Source organism: Lepidochelys kempii, chromosome 4, assembly GCF_965140265.1.
Source record: "Lepidochelys kempii isolate rLepKem1 chromosome 4, rLepKem1.hap2, whole genome shotgun sequence".
Lineage (NCBI taxonomy): Eukaryota > Metazoa > Chordata > Testudines > Cheloniidae > Lepidochelys > Lepidochelys kempii.
The window spans coordinates 140154819-140172869 of record NC_133259.1 but is presented as its reverse complement, the minus strand read 5'-3'; the positions used below and the strand labels follow the sequence as shown (position 1 = coordinate 140172869).

Here is an 18051-nt window from a genome sequence, read left to right as displayed (position 1 = left end):
GCTCACCTGTCGATGATGACGGGGTCGGAGGGCGTCTCGTTGCGGTTCCCGCAGCTCTTCTTGTCACAGCAGCGGCTGGGCCGGGGCGAGGGGGAGAGAAGTCGGGGTGAGTGGGGGAGGAGAACCTGCACCCCCAGGGCCTGGCGCCCCTCCCACCCCCAGGGACGGCTGATGGGGGCAGGGGGACAGGGTGGCCCAGGCTAGGAGCCCCCCATCCCCTTGCCTGTCCCATCTCCGTACCTCTCCCCCTCCCCCCATTCTTCCCCCTGCCCTTCCCCGCCATTCTGCCCCCCGCTTCTCCAATCCCCTTCCCCCTGACACCCCTCACGAATGCCCCCCCCCCACCAGAGCCAGGCCCGCAGCACACAGGCTCAGGCTCTGCCCCGTGGAGGGAGCATAGCCAGGACTGTGGGGAGCCTGTATGGGGCAGCACCAAGACGCCAAGACCCCTGTGGGAGGCTCCAGAGAGCTGGGGGGTGCCCTGGGGGCCAGGAGCACTGTTCCTAGGGTGGCAGCAGGTGTCTTGGTCTCCGCACAGCTCTGGGGGTGCTCTGGGGCCCTGCTGTGAGCCTGGGTGACCCACGCCCCTTCCCAGCTTGGGGGCAAAGCACCAATCGAGAGGCTCGTCTGCTGGGGGCGCTCAGACCCCCGGGTCCCCCTGCGCCCCTCTAGCTACACACCCCGAGCGCTGGGTAAGTGGGGGGGGCGTTGGTTCCCGCTCGCTGCCAGCCAGGTGGGTTTGAACCGCTGGCCCTGCAGGGAGAGGTTTTGCCCCCCACCCCCAGCCCGGCCCCCAGTCGCAGCTGCAGCCGTGGTCAGGGCTGGCTGAGGCCGGGAGCTGCGGCCTGGCCCCTGGGTCTCCAGGCACCGAAAACAGGGCTGGGATGGAGACGAGGGATAAACAACCCAGCGGGAGGCTGCCCCTATTCCCTGAGCCCCGAGATCATTAGTGAGGTTCCCGGAGATCAATTAGCTGGGAAAGCCGGTGCTGACACAGCCGCTAATTCCCACAAACACCGAGCACGAGCGCCATAAACAAGGCAGCTCTAATGGGGCACCAGGGACCACGCGGAGACGCAGCTGGGGGAGAGACGCTCCCGGCCCCGCGGGCTCACTGCCCCCCCCACCCCGCCCGCGTGCAGCCGGCCGGGAGACACGGGCCTCCAGTGCTCCAGGGCGGTGCTCCGGGCAGGGCAGCTCGGCTCTGTCGGCCTGCCAGGCACGGACGCCCCCCAGTTGCCCCCTGCCTCCCACCAACGCGCCTGTGACGAAGCGGGACTGTTCTTAATGTTTCCTCTGAATAGTGTAGGGGTGCCTCAGTTTCCCCTAGGCAGTTCTTAAGTCTCTAGGTGGTGGGATAAGGGTGTATGATCATTGCAGAGCCCTAGAGGGCAGGTGTGTGCAGGGGTCTGGACACAGAGAATGGCCAACACCCTCTTTCCTGGCAACTTGTGGCCTGGGCCCTTCCCCCCCTGCAAGGTGAGAGCTAAAGGGTTGGAGAACAAAGGAATCCGGTGACCTCCTGGCTGGGGACAGGGACAAAGCCCAGAGGAGGAGGGGCTGGAGGGAGTTTCAGTTTGCGGCTGGCTGGGACATGAAGTGAAGGGCAGACGGGGTTGTCTGGCTCACTGCCCCCCAAAATGGACCCAGCTGAGGGGTCCTGTTCTCTGCACCTACAAGCTCTGGTTTAGACCATGTTCCTGTCGTCTAATAAACCTCTGTTTTCCTGGCTGGCTGAGAGTCACGTCTGCCTGCGGAGTTGGGGGGCAGGACCCTCTGCCCGCCCCAGGACCCCGCCTGGGCGGACTGGCTGTGGGAAGCGCACGGAGGGGCAGAGGAGGCTGAATGCTCCGGGGTCAGACCCAGGAAGGTGGAGCCGGGGGAGCCGTGTGTCCTGCAGACAGGCTGCTCCCCGAGAGGAGACTCCCCAGAGTCGTGCCTGGCTCGGTAGGGAGCCGTTCCGGGGCATCGCCCGAGGACTCCGTGACAACGCCCAACAACCCAGCCCCGGCTCTGCCTCCACCGCCCTCGGCAGGTGCCCTGCGTTCCCGCCCCGCCTGGGGGGCCCCCGGGGGCACGGCGGTGGGAACGCTGAGCCGGAGAGAGGAGGGCGGCTGAGGCCAGTGCGCTGGGCCCCGGCAGCATGGGCTGGCAGTGCCCCCCACCGGCGGCCTGCGCAGAGCGTGCTGGGCCCGCAGGCCGGCTCCTGCAGCCGCGCGAGTGGCTGGACGGGGGCCCCGCGGCAGAGCCCGGCACCTACCTGCACATGATCTCGTGGGTCAGCAGCACGCGGCACATCTCGGGGTTTTTGTCCTGCCCCTCGTAGATGATGGCCTGGCGGGAGAGAGCGCCGGGTGAGGGGCTCTGCCAGCACGCAGCCCGTGGGGTCTCTGATCGCAATGGGCACCGCCCGGGGGGCGGCTCTGACCCGGCACCAAGCGTCTCAGAGCCCCCGCGGGAACGGAGCAAACCGGGAGCCGCCCGGCCAGCGGGCCGCGGGGAAGGACACGGGTGCTGCGGGGGAAGCCCTGGGGGCAGAAGAGGGCCCGAGATGCAGGCCCGGCGGGGGCTGGGTGGCACCTCAGAGGCACAGGAGTTACTGGGAGGGGTGGGGGGTGACCCGGTCTGAACCCCCAGCCCCCAGCCCGGACCAAGCCTCCCCCTGCACTGTCCCCAGCTGGCAGCGTTACCTGCTTGGACATGGAGTCGATGAGCCGCACGTAGAGATCCTGCTCCGTCCGCAGCCCTGCGCGGGGGAGAGGAGACATTCTCACCTGGCCACTGATCCCCTCACTCCCGACCCGCAGGCCCCCGTTACCCCAGACCTGGGCTCCCCCCAACCCGCAGCTCTGCCGGTGCCCCTCACTCCAGACCCGCAGCCCCCGCATACTCCAGGACCCCCCCAGGCAATGCTATTTCCCCTGTAGTTCTAGGCCACTGTCCGGGGAGTTCAGCAGCTGAGAACGTGCAGCTCGGCACGTCGATGGGGAGGCAGGAGACCCATCCGGCCCCTCTGGAGGCAGGACAGACAGGAGAGGGGGACGGGACCGCAGGTGCTGGGCTGCAGCAGGGAGTCAGTCCTCGGTGCCATACATGATGCTGAGGCCCCGGCCCCAAAACCTCCTGATCCCACAGCCTCCTGCCCTCCAGCCCCCTAGCCCCCTAGCCCCGGCTCCCAAGCCCCCTTACCCCCAGCCCCTGGCCCCACAGCCCCCCTGCTCTGTAGCCCCCATCCTCCCATCCCCCATAGTCCCCTGGCCCCATAACCCCTGCCCCCCACCCCCCTGCTCCCTGGCCTCCTGACCCCCAGCCCCATAACCCCTGCCACCGGCCCCCTGCCCCTGGCCCCGCAGCCCCCCTGCTCTGTAACCCCCAGCCCCCCATCCCCCATAGTCCCCTGGCCCCATAACCCCTGCCCCCCATCCCCCATAGTCCCCTGGCCCCATAACCCCTGCCCCCCACAACGCAGCCCCTGTCTCCCAGGCCCCCGGGCCCACAGCCCCCCTGCCCCGTAGCCCCCGGCCCCGCAGCCCCTCGGCCCCACAGCCTCCCTTCCCCATAGCCCCCGGCCCTGCAGACCCCCTGCTCTGTAGCCCCCATCCCCCATAGTCCCCTGGCCCCATAATCCCTGCCCCCGCAGCCCCTGTCTCCCAGGCCCCCCGCCGCGCAGCCCCCCGGCCCCTACCATTGCTGTACAGCAGTTGCAGGCGGTAGTGGATGCCGTTGTTGGTTTTCTCACCGTTCTGCTCCTGGGGAGGGAGACAGCAGGTCGGACGTTGGCCGTTCGCAGGGAGCCGAGCCCTTGGCCCTCCCCCTCCTCCAGGGTACCTGGGACACGGCTATCTGCCCCCCCCTCCAGCCCCCGCCCCTGCCCGAGCTGGCGTGGCCTCCACCTCGCAGGCGGACGGGGTGGGATGGGCTGAGGATCTGCCGGCTGCACAGGGTCCCCCGCCCATGACGTGAGTTTGGGGGGGTCTTGGCCCCCTTGGGGGATGGGTCTGAGCGGGAGGCTGGGGCTGGACTCCCCACTCATTCTATCCCCCCCCACTTGCTCACTCTCCCCACCCTCATGCGTTCGCTCATTTTCACTGGGCTGGCTCAGGGGGTTGGGGTGTGTGGGGGGGTGAAGGCTCCGGCTGGGGCTCTGGGGTGGGGCTGGAGATGAGGGGTTTGGAGTGCAGGAGGGGGCTCCGGGCTGAGGCTAGGAGGTGGGGTGTGGGGGCATACAGGCTCTGGGCTGGGGGTGCAGGCTCTGGTGTGGGGTGAGGGATGAGCAATTTGAGGTGCAAGAGGGGGCTCCAGGCTGGGACCGAGGGATTTGGAAGGTGGGAGGTGGATCAGGGCTGGGTCAGGGGGCTGGGGTGTGAGGGGATGGGGGGAGGGTAAGGGCTTCGGGCAGCGCTTACCTCAAGCCGCTCCCGAAAGCAGCGGCATGTCCCCCCTCCGGCACCTATGCAGAAGCACGGCCAGGCGGCTCTGCACGCTGCCCTGTTCGCAGGCGCCGCCCCCACAGCTCCCATTGGCCACGGTTCCTGGCCAATGGGCGCTGCAGAGCCGGCGCTTGGGGCAGGGGCAGTTCATGGAGCCCCCTGGCCGCCCCTAGGCCTAGGAGCCGGAGGGGGACATGCCGCTGCTTCCAGGAGCCGCGCAGAGGCAGGGCAGGCAGGGAGCTGCCTTAGCCTCACTGCACCACCAGCCTGGTCAGCAGCGCGGACCGGAGCCGCTGGGGTCCCGTTTCGACCAGGCTTTCAGGTCGAAAACCAGACACCTGGCAACCCTAATGGGGGTGGGGTAGGCCATGGGGAGGGGGTGAGGCACAGGGCGGGGCTGACCATGGGACAGGAGCGGGGCCAGGGCTGGCCCTGGGGAGGGGGCAGGGGCGGGCTCTCACCCTGTCCTTCTCCACGAAGTCGACGAAGGAGGTGCGCTCGATCTCCACGGGCTGCCCCTGCCGGTCGTACATGGCCAGCACGAAGTGGAAGAAGTTGGATTTCCGCAGGTTGGAGGGCGGCTGCTTCTCGAAATGGGCGCGGGCCAGGCCCACCCCGCTGCAAGGGAGAGCGCAGGGTGCTGAGTGCCAGATGCCCACCGGGCCCCCCCAGCCGTGCCCATCCCTCACTCCCAGGGCCCGGTGTCCCTGCCGCGGGCTCCGCCAGCCTCCCCCGCCCAGCTCCCCCCGGGACCCCTGGGCTCCCCCTCACAGGCCCTGCCTGCCCAGACCCCCTCCCTCTCGCTGCCCCCCAGCTCCCTGCACTGCCCCTCATAGGCCCCACCTGGTCAAACCCTGTCCCCCTGGCTGCCCCACAGCTCCCTGCTCTGCCTTGGCCCAACGCCGGCTGCAGAGAAACACCCTGGCCGGCCCCCTCCCCAGGCAGGTCCAGGCACCTCGCTGCTGGCGATGGATACGTTACAGCTGGCACGACACTACTCCCAGACACCCACAGTCCTAGCGAGTGGGTCTCCCCGTCCGCTGGGCCCACCCTTCCTCTCCCGAGCACAGCCTGGGCTCTGTCGTCCGCCTCACCCCCCCCCACCAGTGCCCGTCAGGGCTACACAGACCCTGGCCACAAGGCGGGAGGTGCATGGGCTGAGTCTGCCCCATGCAGCACCTAGCGCGGCCGAGGCCTGACTTAACCAATGCGTGGCTGGTGAGTATGATGCAGCGGGGCGGAGGCTCTGGTAGTGATAGAGGCTTCTCCCCCCACACCCACCACAGCTGCCCTGAGTGAACGGGCCCCCAGAGACCACCACAGCCCCCTGCCACAAGCCTGCATCCAGAACCAGGGTGGGAGAGAGCCCAGGAGAGCCCAGTGGCCATTGCTGAGGCATGTCGAAGAAGCCAGAACACATGGCTGAGCTCCCCCTGCCTGGCTAGACACGGTACATCCTGCCCCATGGCCTGGCAGCCCTGGCTTTCCCAGCAGAGCACCAGCCACCAGAGCTGTGACACCCTGGCACCCCAATATTCACCACTGGCATGTAATTAGGACATGTTTTGTACAAAGTCTGCCTTGTGAGGTGTCACTGTAAAAGTCTTGGTCTGCTAGACAGTCGTATCTCGTTGGACGGTATGCGCTACCGTCGTGTGTGAAGTTATGGAGTTTGGCTCTGTATGTGTTACTGGAATGTGTTGTGAGGCTGAAAACACCCACAAGCAGCCTTTCAGGCACAACCATAAAAAGGCCAAACAACGTTAATGGCTCACTCAGGAAAGACACACAAGCTCCAGAATTACCCCAGGAACTGTGTACAACAGAAACCTCTCAGAGACAGCACTACACAACGGGAACTGCTTGACCCAGGTCCCAGCAAAAGAGCTTCCAGCAAGTGGGGAGAAGATATAAAAAGGGGACAATGACATCACGAGGGTACCTCACTCTCCCTACAACAACGCACCTGAAAACACCTGAGGGGCAAGGACTGAACAGGGAGAATTGATGGTCCCAGGCTCGAGGGATGTGTAGCCTGAGTATGAAAACCTGAGAAAGCCAAGCTGCAGAGCCAAGGCAGCTTGTGCGTTAGGAATCTGCCAGCCTTTTTATCGCTCAGGGTGAGAATTTGCTAATTCATCTCCTACCAATCGAGTGTGTTACGCTCAGTTTGCGGTTTTGTTTATTTGCTAGGTAACCTGCTTTGATTTGTTTGCTATCACTTATAATCACCTAAAATCTATCCTTCTGTAGTTAATAAACTTTTTTTAAGTTTTAATCCAAACCAGTGAGCTTTGACTGGAGTGCTTGGGGAAAATCCCAGTGTGGTTACCACAAGTGTGCGTTGTTCTCTTCACACTGAGGGAGAGGCGGACCGGGTGTTAAACCCATATACTGGCCAGATCCGACCAGGGCAGGACGGTACTGCTCTGGGTCCTAGGCTGGGAAGCTGGTAGTTAGAGGGCCTGTGTGTAACTGCAGCTGGGTGTGTCCCTACCTGTGTGAAGGCTGGAGGGGTTCGGACATCCTCACAGCAGCCCAGGGTGAGAGGGAGCCCAGGCTGGTGGGTCAGAGGGCTCAGTGGTACCCCAGTTCCAGGTGGTACCCCAGGAACCCGTCACGGGAGCACCGATGACGGGGCTGGGAGGGCACCGGAGTGGCTCTGTGGTAGCTGGTGCAGGGCATGTGGTCACCTGGTCATGGCACGGATGCCTTGGGCCAGGCAGACGTGGGTGCAGCTGGCAGCTGCTACAGCCCCTTGTCTCCTGCGTTCGGCCCCACGCAGCATCGGTGTGAAGACGGGGGTTTGGTCACAGCTCCCAACGGGAGGAACCACCAGAGCCCGGTCAGACCTGCCAGGTATGTGGGGCGGGTACGCGGGGGCTGTAGCCCGGGGCCGGGCGAGGGGTGGGAGAGATGCAGGATTCCACCCCCAGAGGATAAATGTCCAAGGCTCCCACCTGGCGAGGGACCCGAGAGAGCCTCGGGGCCAGTGGGGCAGCCAGCCCGGGCACAGTGACCGGCCAACAGATCCGCCAGGAAGCCTGCAGACGTGACCAACCCCGGGGAGCTCCCTTAGGGTTTGGAAACCTGGAGCAGTGAGCTCCAAAGTCCCCATGGCCCAGACGCTGCCCAGCCAGCCAAAGGCCCTGGGGCAGGGCTGGAAGAGGGGGCTGCCCACGGCCCGGGGAAAGGGCCCCGTGGCACCAGAGCCGGTGGCATCCTGCGTCTCTCATTAACTGCTTTTGAAAATGCCAATCCTTTCCTCGTCATCACGGGACTGGGTCGTGGGGAGCTAAGTACGGTTCACAGGTACCCCCATCCCCCCGGCTAGTCTAGGCCTGGCCACCCCCAGCTCTGCCAGAGCCCCCCCATCGGGCCTGTTTTATCCCCTGCGTGCTGTTCTCTGGCCACGGGCACATGATCAAGGAGCATGACGTATTGGTAGGCTATTACCTTTTCTATTCAGTCCTGCCAGAGGCTCCCACCGAGCCCCCCTGAGACCAGGGCCCCCGTCGTGCCAGGCACTGCACAGACACCGCCCCCTCGCCCCCGAGATCGGGGGCCCTGTCACACGGGGCACTGCACAGACCCCTCCCCTGAGATTGCAGCTCTGCCAGTGCCCCCCCTCGAAATCACCAGCGACCGGCACAAAGGGGTTGGTTTGTGCCTAGATGCAGAGCAGCCCCCCCCTTCCGCGGCATGGCTTGAGTAGAACATGGATCACGCCAGTGGGCACTGGGAGGAGACGCCCCATATTGCTTTGCTCCTGGGAGGGGCTTGGGTCCCTTGGTGTGAACTGCAGCCCCGGCCTTCCAGTCAGCCAGAACGTGGGGTACCAGAAGCTACGGAAACAACTGACTAATTTCACGCCATTTACCAAGCCCCTGCCGGCACCAGGACACTTTCAGAAGCTGTTTAGCCACAACCACGTCTGCCCGTCAGACAACGCCTCACACCCCGGCAGATCCCAGAAGGCTTTCCAGCCTTTACACACACACGAATCACTTCACCTACCACCAAAATGCAGCCACCTCTGAAACAGGGCGTGGCAGCTGTTTAACAGCACCCAGCACTGCTACACAACAGCTTAGGGCAGGGAGTGGAGATTTGTCTAGCCAACAGATTGCAGAGGGGCCTCTGCTCCAGTCCCTCCTGTCGGCGTGCACAGGGGTCGGCGTGGTCTACCTGCACGAATGGGGGGAAACCCACAGTGCTGACAAGCCCGAGTGTTCAAAAATCACCAGCCGGGCACCAAAACTCCCTGCCAGTTTTTTCTGCCTTCCGGTTTCGGAGGCTGGAGGTCGTGCTGGGGTCACACAGCCAGGGCTTTTCTCTGCCACGCTGAGAGCTAGGAAAACAGAAGCTGGGTTCCCTTGTAACCCTGCCGCCGAGAGCAGGAGCTTCGAGCAAACCCCCAAACAGTGCCAGATCCACGACAAACCCCTGTCCGCTGCATTCGCCCCTTGCCAGGGGTACCCATGTGGGCTGCATCTGAGCCAGCTCTGCCAGGGGGTGCCAACCCGCCAGGACTGGCCAGGAGTCTCCAGGGATGAAAGATCTGTCTTGACTTAAAGATGATGTCACGTGAGGAAACCCCCAGGGATATGTCCAACCACAACTGCCCCCCCGCACCAGGCTGCCCCACTACGGCGATCCCGCAGGCCCACGTCATACGCAGCGGGGCAGACGCTGCCCTCAGGTACCCGGGCGAGGGCTGGAGCCACGTGGGACAGTGCTCTCGATTCTCTGGGTGTGCCTGAGAGCAGGATCTGGCCCTGGATCTAGGCCTGCGGCACACACAGCCGGTCGGGGGGACGATGCCGAGGGAAATATAGATCAGGAATAATTCCTCACGTCCCGTGATCAAAGAGCGGGCGCCCGCCGGCTGTGACCGAGTCCAGCTGCCCCAGCTGGCCGGGGAGTTACTCCGTGTGCTTTCTTGGCCCCGTCTCCCATTCAGGGATGGGGACAGGGCCGTGAGGCAGGGCGGTTTCACGTCCTGCTTTGCCCACGTCTCCCAGCGCCGGAGCCGGCTCCGAGTCCGAGTGACGGAGCCGTAACTGTCCCGTATGGTGCATGGGCCGGGGGGGGGGGGGGGGGGGGTTGGGGGGTTGTTCGTTTAAAGGCGCAGCCTGAGGAGACCCCTGTGCAGCTGGCTCTGGAGAGACCCCCCCCAACCTGTCTCTACCCCAAAGAGCAGCCCCGCCCCAGATAACTTAGCACACAAAGGTCCAGAGCCCCCCCGGCCCCTCCGGGCGGCTGCCTGCTGGGCCCTGCCCTCCTGAACCCACCTCTCCGCTGCAATCCGTGCAGCCCCCGGCAGGGTGGGCGCGGGGCAAACTCCCCCTGCCCCACACAGCTGGGACAGGCCTGTTGGAGAGCCCTGGCCCCCACTCCAGCCCCCTGGCCGCCCCGCAGGGAGCCGGCAATTCAGCCTCGCTGGGCCCGTGTGTGCAGAGACCCGGGATGCCCTGGCCCAGGCCCGGGGACCCCGGCCTGGCCCCTCTGCCGACAGCAGGGAGCTCCCTGGGCGTCTCCGGGGCAGTGGTGCCTGCTCTCCCTGGGGGCCGTGTCCTGCTGCCCCGTCCGGTGCCGGGTTTGCTGGTTCGAGTCCGGGAGCCGCTCCTGGCTAACGGCTGCTGGGCAACCCCACGTGCCATGAGTTCGGGGGTCTCAGCCTCGCTCCGCGCAGGGCCAGCGTCCATCACGCCAGCATCGGACCCTGCCTTGGCAGCCTGGACGGGGCGGCTACCGGAACTCCCCTCACCCCCAGAGCGGGGCCAGGGGGCAGGCTGGGGGGGGGGACGAGGGGGCGCCAGGCTCGTCTGCCCAGCGCCTGGTGCCAGCCCCCCGCACCCACAGCACAGACGATAAACCACTGCCCCCTGTTGGCCCTTCTGCGAAGTGCACCGGGAAGTCTCCCCTGCCTTGACCCTTCAGTGCTTGCCCGAGGCCGGATCCCGGCTGACACCCCGGCAAGCCCCCCGGGACAGGGGCCTGCCAGGCTGTACCCGGGTGAGGGTATCGCTCCTCCAGGGCAGAGCCCACTGTCCACAGAGCCTAGATGCCCCGGTGACTGGACGGACAGACAGACAGGGTGCGGGGAGCCTTCAGGGCCCTGGGTGCGAGGGTGCCCAGCTCTCTGCAGGATGGGGCAGTGCCCCCCGTGACCCATCTCTCCATAGCCGAGGGGCTGAGCCTGTCCCTTGGACACCAGTGAGAGTTTGCCATTGATGTCAATGGGGCAGCCCCAGGGCTCCCCCTCTGCAGCCAGCCCCAGCTCCCCAGAGAGAATGCACCCCACCCCACCTGCTGACATCTCTGGGTCAGGTCACCACATGGAACCGAATCAGGTGGCTTAGACCTATCAGAAAATCACCGCACACTTTGCAGAAATCCAGGGGGGGCTGAGGGTCGGGAGTGAGGGGCGCTGGCAGAGCTGGGAGGGGATCCCAGCACTAGGCTAGCAGGGGGCTGTGGGTGAGGGGCACCAGTAGAGCTGGGGGGGGCAGGGCCGGGCTAGCAGGGGCTGCGGGTCGGGAGTGAGGGGCACCGGTAGAGATCGGGGGGGGCAGGGCCGGGCTAGCAGGGGGCTGTGGATCAGGAGTGAGGGGCACGGGTAGAGCTGTGGGGGGCAGGGCCGGGCTAGCAGGGGCTGCGGGTCGGGAGTGAGGGGCACCGGTAGAGCTGGGGGGGGCAGGGCCGGGCTAGCAGGGGGCTGTGGATCGGGAGTGAGGGGCACCAGCAGAGCTGTGGGGGGCAGGGCCGGGCTAGCAGGGGGCTGCGGGTCGGGAGTGAGGGGCACCGGTAGAGCTGGGGGGGGCAGGGCCAGGCTAGCAGGGGCTGCAGGTCGGGAGTGAGGGGCACTGGTAGAGATCGGGGGGGGGCAGGGCCGGGCTAGCAGGGGCTGCGGGTCGGGAGTGAGGGGCACCGGTAGAGCTCGGGGGGGCAGGGCCGGGCTAGCAGGGGCTGCGGGTCGGGAGTGAGGGGCACCGGTAGAGATCGGGGGGGGCAAGGCCGGGCTAGCAGGGGGCTGTGGATCAGGAGTGAGGGGCACGGGTAGAGCTGTGGGGGGCAGGGCCGGGCTAGCAGGGGGCTGTGGGTCGGGAGTGAGGGGCACGGGTAGAGCTGGGGGGGGGCAGGGCCGGGCTAGCAGGGGCTGCGGGTCGGGAGTGAGGGGCACCGGTAGAGCTGGGGGGGGCAGGGCCGGGCTAGCAGGGGCTGCGGATCAGGAGTGAGGGGCACGGGTAGAGCTGGGGGGGGCAGGGCCGGGCTAGCAGGGGGCTGCGGGTCGGGAGTGAGGGGCACCGGTAGAGCTGGGGGGGGCAGGGCCGGGCTAGCAGGGGCTGCGGGTCGGGAGTGAGGGGCACTGGTAGAACTGGGGGGGGGCAGGGCCGGGCTAGCAGGGGCTGCGGGTCGGGAGTGAGGGGCACCGGTAGAGCTGGGGGGGGCAGGGCCGGGCTAGTGGGGGCTGCGGGTCGGGAGTGAGGGGCACCGGTAGAGCTGGGGGGGGCAGGGCCGGGCTAGCAGGGGCTGCGGGTCGGGAGTGAGGGGCACCGGTAGAGATCAGGGGGGGCAGAGCCGGGCTAGCAGGGGGCTGTGGATCAGGAGTGAGGGGCACGGGTAGAGCTGGGGGGGGCAGGGCCGGGCTAGCAGGGGGCTGCGGGTCGGGAGTGAGGGGCACCGGTAGAGCTGGGGGGGGCAGGGCCGGGCTAGCAGGGGCTGCGGGTCGGGAGTGAGGGGCACCGGTAGAACTGGGGGGGGGCAGGGCCGGGCTAGCAGAGGGCTGTGGATCAGGAGTGAGGGGCACGGGTAGAGCTGGGGGGGGCAGGGCCGGGCTAGCAGGGGGCTGTGGGTCGGGAGTGAGGGGCACTGGCAGAGCCGGGGGGGGGGGGGGGATCCCAGGACTAGGCTAGCAGGGGGCTATAGGTCGGGAGTGAGGGGCACTGGCTGGGCTGCGGGTGGGGAGTTTGCACAACTCACCCCTGACTCTAGCCAGCGTTAACCCACCCCTCACTTTCACAACATTCAATTCCCGGCCCCCCAGCCCCGATGGATCCCGGCTCTGCCCCCGCGCGCACAGGCAGGGGAGGAACCAGCCCATAGCCCTTTGCAGCAGGACTGCGGCTGTCCTAGCCCCCCTGCAGGTGGGGAAGCTAGAGAACCAGTGAGTGTACCCCTAAACATCCGTGTTGGGGTTCTCATGCAGCACAGCCAGCCCCAGCCGAGAACCCCCAGCCTAGGGACCCCTCTGACTCCCCACCCATCAACCCCCAATTCATCTGGAGGAGCCCCATCTCCAGACAGTCCATCAGGTCACAGCTCCCCGTCCCGCACCTTGGCTGGGTCCCTGTCCTCCGTCTGGGCACTTCCTGAAACATCCACACCACCACCTGACGCTGCCACGATGCACATGGCTGTTGTGTGCCCACCTGCCTCCACCGGAGGGGATCAGAGTGGCTGGCTGCGTGTCATGGATCCTATACTGTTAACGGAGATTCTCCGGCAGCTCAGGTGCCTCTGAAAGCTGGAGGAGCCCAGTCCTACTCCAGCTGCTGCCATCTGGTTCCAGGCAGCCTTGGCGAGCAGAGAAGTCAGAGCTGCGCGGCTACAGGTTGTCACAAGGGCCTTGCCCCTAAGGGCAGAGCCCCCCGCAAAGCTGAACCCCATCCTCAGACTGGCTGCCTGTAACGAGGAGGTTACACCCAACTCTCTCAGGGAGGGGCACAGTCACGCTGTGGGCACTTTCCCACAGTGTCCCCAGAGCCCTCAACCAGGGAGCTCCCTCGGGGGGCAGGGGGAGCCGCTCCCCAAGTCTAGGCAGTTCTCACCCCCCTGCTGCAGAGCTGCTGCCTCTAGGAGCTGGGCAGAGCCCTCCCAAACTCAGCTCACCCATGACCACCGAGCAGCGTTTCCAGGCGGGGCCAGCGGGGAGCTCCACCGTCTCCTGCAGCTCCCGGAGGACACTGGGCACCTGGAGGGGCATGACGCCACCTAGCTCCCTGCCCGGCTCTCTCGGCACGTCTACACAGCCCTTTGCCAGGTCAGGTCCTCCGCGAGACCCTTGGACGCCCACGGGCAGCGCATGTCTCCAGCCTCCGGGCTGCTGTACGTCTCTTGTGAACAGCACCATCATTGAATCCTAGAAGATCAGGGTTGGAAGAGACGTCAGGAGGTCATCTAGTCCAACCCCCTGCTCAAAGCAGGACCAATCCCCAACTAAATCATCCCAGCCAGGGCTTTGTCAAGCCTGACCTTGAAAATCTCTAAGGAAGGAGATTCCACCACATCCCTAGGTAACCCATTCCAGAGCTTCACTACCCTCCTGGTGACATAGTGTTTCCTAATATCCAACCTAAACCTCCCCCACTGCAACTTGAGACCATTACTCCTTGTTCTGTCATTTGCCACCACTGAGAACAGTCTAGATCCATCCTCTTTGGAACCCCCTTTCAGGTAGTTGAAAGCAGCTATCAAATCCCCCCTCATTCTTCTCTTCTGCAGGCTAAACAATCCCAGCTCCCTCAGCCTCTCCTCATAAGTCATGTGTTCCAGTCCCCTAATCATTTTTGTTGCCCTTCGCTGGACGCTTTCCAATTTTTCCACATCCTTCTTGTAGTGTGGGGCCCAAAACTGGACACAGTACTCCGGGTGAGGCCTCACCAATGTCGAATAGAGGGGAACGATCACGTCCCTCGATCTGCTCGCTATGCCCCTACTTATACATCCCAAAATGCCATTGGACTTCTTGGCAACAAGGGCACACTGCTGACTCATATCCAGCTTCTCGTCCACTGTCACCCCTGGGTCCTTTTCTGCAGAACTGCTGCCGAGCCATTCGGTCCCTAGTCTGTAGCGGTACATGGGATTCTCCCGTCCTTAGTGCAGGACCCTGCACTTATCCTTATTGAACCTCCTCAGATTTCTTTTGGCCCAATCCTCTAATTTGTCTAGGGCCCTCTGGATCCTATCCCTACCCTCCAGCCTATCTACCTCTCCTCCCAGTTTAGTGTCATCTGCAAACTTGCTGAGGGTGCAATCCACACCATCCTCCAGATCATTAATGAAGATATTGAACAAAACCGGCCATTCATCCAGCCCAGACTTCTTTAAGGGCACGGGGCTCCCTGGAGCCCTGTCTGCTGCCACAGGGCTCAGCCAAAGGTCCCCTCTGTGCCCCCCCCCCCACTGGCAGAGTGGCCCCAAGACCCTTGCAGACATGTCGGCAGAGGCTCAGCCAAGGCCAGGTGCCGGTCTGTAACCCTCGTCCCCTGGCGGGCCGGGGAGGCCAGAGCTGGGGGCGGGCCAGGATGTCGCCAGGTTAGAACTCAAGGGGACGTGGCGAGACGAGCCCCCGGGCAGCAAAGTGGCCAAGCGGGTGGGTGGATCCATGAACAGAGCCGCTCCCTCCCTCCCTTCCAAGCTGCAGCCAAGAGGAAAACCCACTGGAGCTGAAAGACCAGATCCTGCTCCCATTCAAACCAACGACAAAACTCCTCTGGAGTTCTTCAGTGCCCGTTCGGCCCTCATGCCCATGGGCCCGCTTCCATTGACTGGAAGGGACCTACGCCGGCTTCATCATAAGAACATGAGAGCGGCCATACTGGGTCAGACCAAAGGTCCAGCTCTCCCAGTATCCTGTCTGCCGGCAGTGGCCAGTGCCAGGTGCCCCAGAGGGAATGAACAGCCATTGTTCTCTGGCTCACCTTCCAATAGCCAGAGCTGGGCCAAGCACTCCCCACCCCTGGGCTCATTAGTGACTGTCCCTGGCCATGCAGAGAGCAGCCGGCCCCCTGCCTGCTCGCGCATCCTCCGCAGCAGATTCTCGACCAGCTGTTGGCCAACTATCGTCCCCCTTTGCCCAAAGTTAGGCCTGCGGGTCACATGACAGCCCCCTGACGACACAGGACAAAGCGCAAGAGCTCCCAAGCGAGTGCTTCATGGTTGGGAACATGCTCCTGGCAAACATCCATGTGAGCGTGTCCTGCATGCATGCTCCAGGAAGGGGGAGGAGGGCAGCCACGAGGCAATGGCCGTGGATGGGGACTTGGGAGACCTGAGTTCAATTCCCTGCTCCACCACAGAGTCCTTGTAACGTGGGCCAGTCACTCTGTGCCTCAGTTTCCCCTCGGTACGATGGGGAGGCTGGCCCTGCCCCAGCTCCCAGGGGTGCGTGAGGATGAAGCCAGGAAAGAGTGATGCTACTATGGAGATGGGGCAGACAGTACCCTAGCTAGAGCACCGCAGGGTTCAGACATCCAGCGAGTGGGAACACAAACTGTCCCAGGAAAAGCCATTCCAGTACTCGCTCAGTACCTACGGCAAACCCTGCTCTGAAAACCCGCCAGCCTTCGCTGCGTGAGGCCCCCCTGGGAAAGCCTTCCACCTCCACTCCCCCTGGACCAGCTCCACTCCCCCTGGGTGCAGACGGGCAGCCAGCCCTGGGGATGCTCAAAGCCAGGCTGGGGGCATCCCGGGTGTTCCCTTCAGAGTCTTCCGACCAGAATCCTGATTAGCCCAATATTCATATGGGGTCCCTCGAAACCTCTGGCTTGTCAGAGAACTGCTGGGTCGCTTGGGTTATCACCTGGGTGGGGGAGGGGGGTATGGTTAAAAAGATCCCGTTGGGAAGAAGAAAATAAATGAAGGATGCACTGGGCTGGCAGAAGCGGGCGAGCTGACTCGCCGGTAGGCTGTGGAAGCCGATTCGCCTGACGGCTAAGGAGAGCTGGCGAATGCGCCGAGGCCCCTGGGGCCGACCCAGACTCAGGCTCAAGGCCGTTTGCACGAGGGATTGAAAGGCTCCAGCGTTGCCCTGGGGAGCTGCGGCTCCCCGCAGGAGTGAGAGAGGCCGGGGGGGAGCAGAGCGAGCGGAGAGGAAAGCGCGACAGGCCCCATGGCTCTGTCCTCCGGCCCCGCGCCGGTACCGTGTGCGGAGAGCACGGGCGCTCCAGAGTCGCCCCCGTCGCCGGACGGCTGCCTCCCCTTTGCTTTTGGGTTCCTTGTACAATCCCTGCTGGGAAGCCAGCGAGCCCGGCTCTTCCCGGCCAGGGGCTGAGGAGAACAGAGCTGACAGCTGGATCGCTTCCCCCCACCCCCCGCCACAGGTAGAAAGCCTGTTTAGCTGCAGGGTCTCTCCTGAATAAAGCACAGGGAACACAGGTGGGCTGCTCCCCACCCCCAGCCACGCACCCCCTCTGCTGAGCGCCAGGCTCCCTCCGCTCGCCGCGATTCCCTTCCTCCCCCGGCTTCTCTCCGTCCTCTTCGCGTTGGTAAGTTTCCGGCACAGTGATCACCCTGCTGCTGCTGTTTGGGTTGGGGGGATTTTAATCCAACCTTGCCTTTCGTTTTTCACCTGAAATAAGGCGGCCGCGACTAGAGGGGCCGGGATTGGGGGGCCCCAGCACTGACCCTGCACACGCTCTCATCCACGGGTGACACGATCCCTGGAGCTGCCTTGTAAGCTCCATAGGGCTCCGTGTACATCTTGCCTCGCAAGAGTCAGTCTGCCGGGCCGGGGCCTTCCCTGCCCCTGCTGCCCACACATGAGCAGGCAGCCAGGCGAGCGTCGGCGCTAATCCATCGAGGGCCCTGTCCGAAAGCTGGCCCGAGCAGCCGGGTGGGACCGATTTGGCCGAGGGCTGCGTGCAGCTGCCAGGGCCACGGGAGCCGGAGCGCGCTGGGGCCGAGCATGGAAAGGCTGCCTGAGCCAGACCCTTCCGCGGGGCCCGGGAGCGCGCAGCGGGCAAGGGCACAGCAGAGAGCCCAGACAACGAACGAGAGAGAGCGCTCGATTGCCCCGCCGGGCTCCGAGCTGCCCCGAGCCACCTCGCTGCCCCGCTCCCCACGCTAACCAAGGAGAGCCTGGAATTAAACGTAGCTAAACCGCCCCGATGGGGCTTTGCTCGGGCAGAGGCGTCTGGAGAGACCCAAACGCCCACGCACACGCTAGCAAGGCAGAGGAGCCCTCCATGGCGAAGGCTGGGCTACAACTTCCCTCCCGAGTGGGCGCAGGAGGCAGGAAAGGGAGGCATGACAACAACGCCCGCCCCGCCCAGCGTGCCGCAGTGCCGTGTATGGCCCAGCGACGGCTCGGGACGCCCACCCCGTGTTCTAGAGCCTATTCGGTGACCCGCTGGCCCATTCCCCCTGCTCTCCCCTCTATCTGGCTCCCCCCGGGAGGTGTCCTGGCACTCTGTCCAGTCTGACGCGAAGTGTCACGACCCCCTGGCAGAGGCATCTCTGTCGCCAGCTCCCGGGAGTTGGCACCCAGGCCAGCGATCTTTCCCTGTCCATTGGGGAGACCGCAAGCCCGCCTTTAATTCCACGCCACTTCCCCACAGCCGGGGAGGAGAGAAATAAACAAACAGGCAAACTCTGAGCGACCGAGGCAGCCGTCACGCGGTTAATGGCTGCTTCTCTTCTCAGCGCTGCGGAGACCCCGGTGCGCTGAGTGCCGGGCCCGGCTGCCATTAATTATTAAAGGAAATCAGAGCATTTCCTAGCAAACAAGACCAGCGAATGTCTGTTACAGGAAAGCACCAGCTTCCACTCCCGGATCCTCCAGGAACAAGGGGCGCGAGGCAATTACACTGCCGAGATTCCTCCTTCGTTAACT

General features: G+C 64.9%; 1 protein-coding gene across 4 annotated transcripts in view; it reads right to left on the bottom strand.

The window, feature by feature from the left end:
- Positions 1–18051, bottom strand: part of EBF4 (EBF family member 4) — a 99754-nt gene that overhangs the window by 75890 nt on the left and 5813 nt on the right. For all 4 annotated transcript variants that reach the window (XM_073343083.1, XM_073343080.1, XM_073343082.1 and 1 more), the window contains 5 exons: positions 4892–5048; positions 3686–3749; positions 2691–2746; positions 2261–2334; positions 7–75 (listed from right to left, as the gene is read on the bottom strand). In XM_073343083.1, the coding sequence (XP_073199184.1) occupies positions 7–75; positions 2261–2334; positions 2691–2746; positions 3686–3749; positions 4892–5048 (420 nt within the window). The remainder of the gene's footprint in view (positions 1–6; positions 76–2260; positions 2335–2690; positions 2747–3685; positions 3750–4891; positions 5049–18051) is intronic.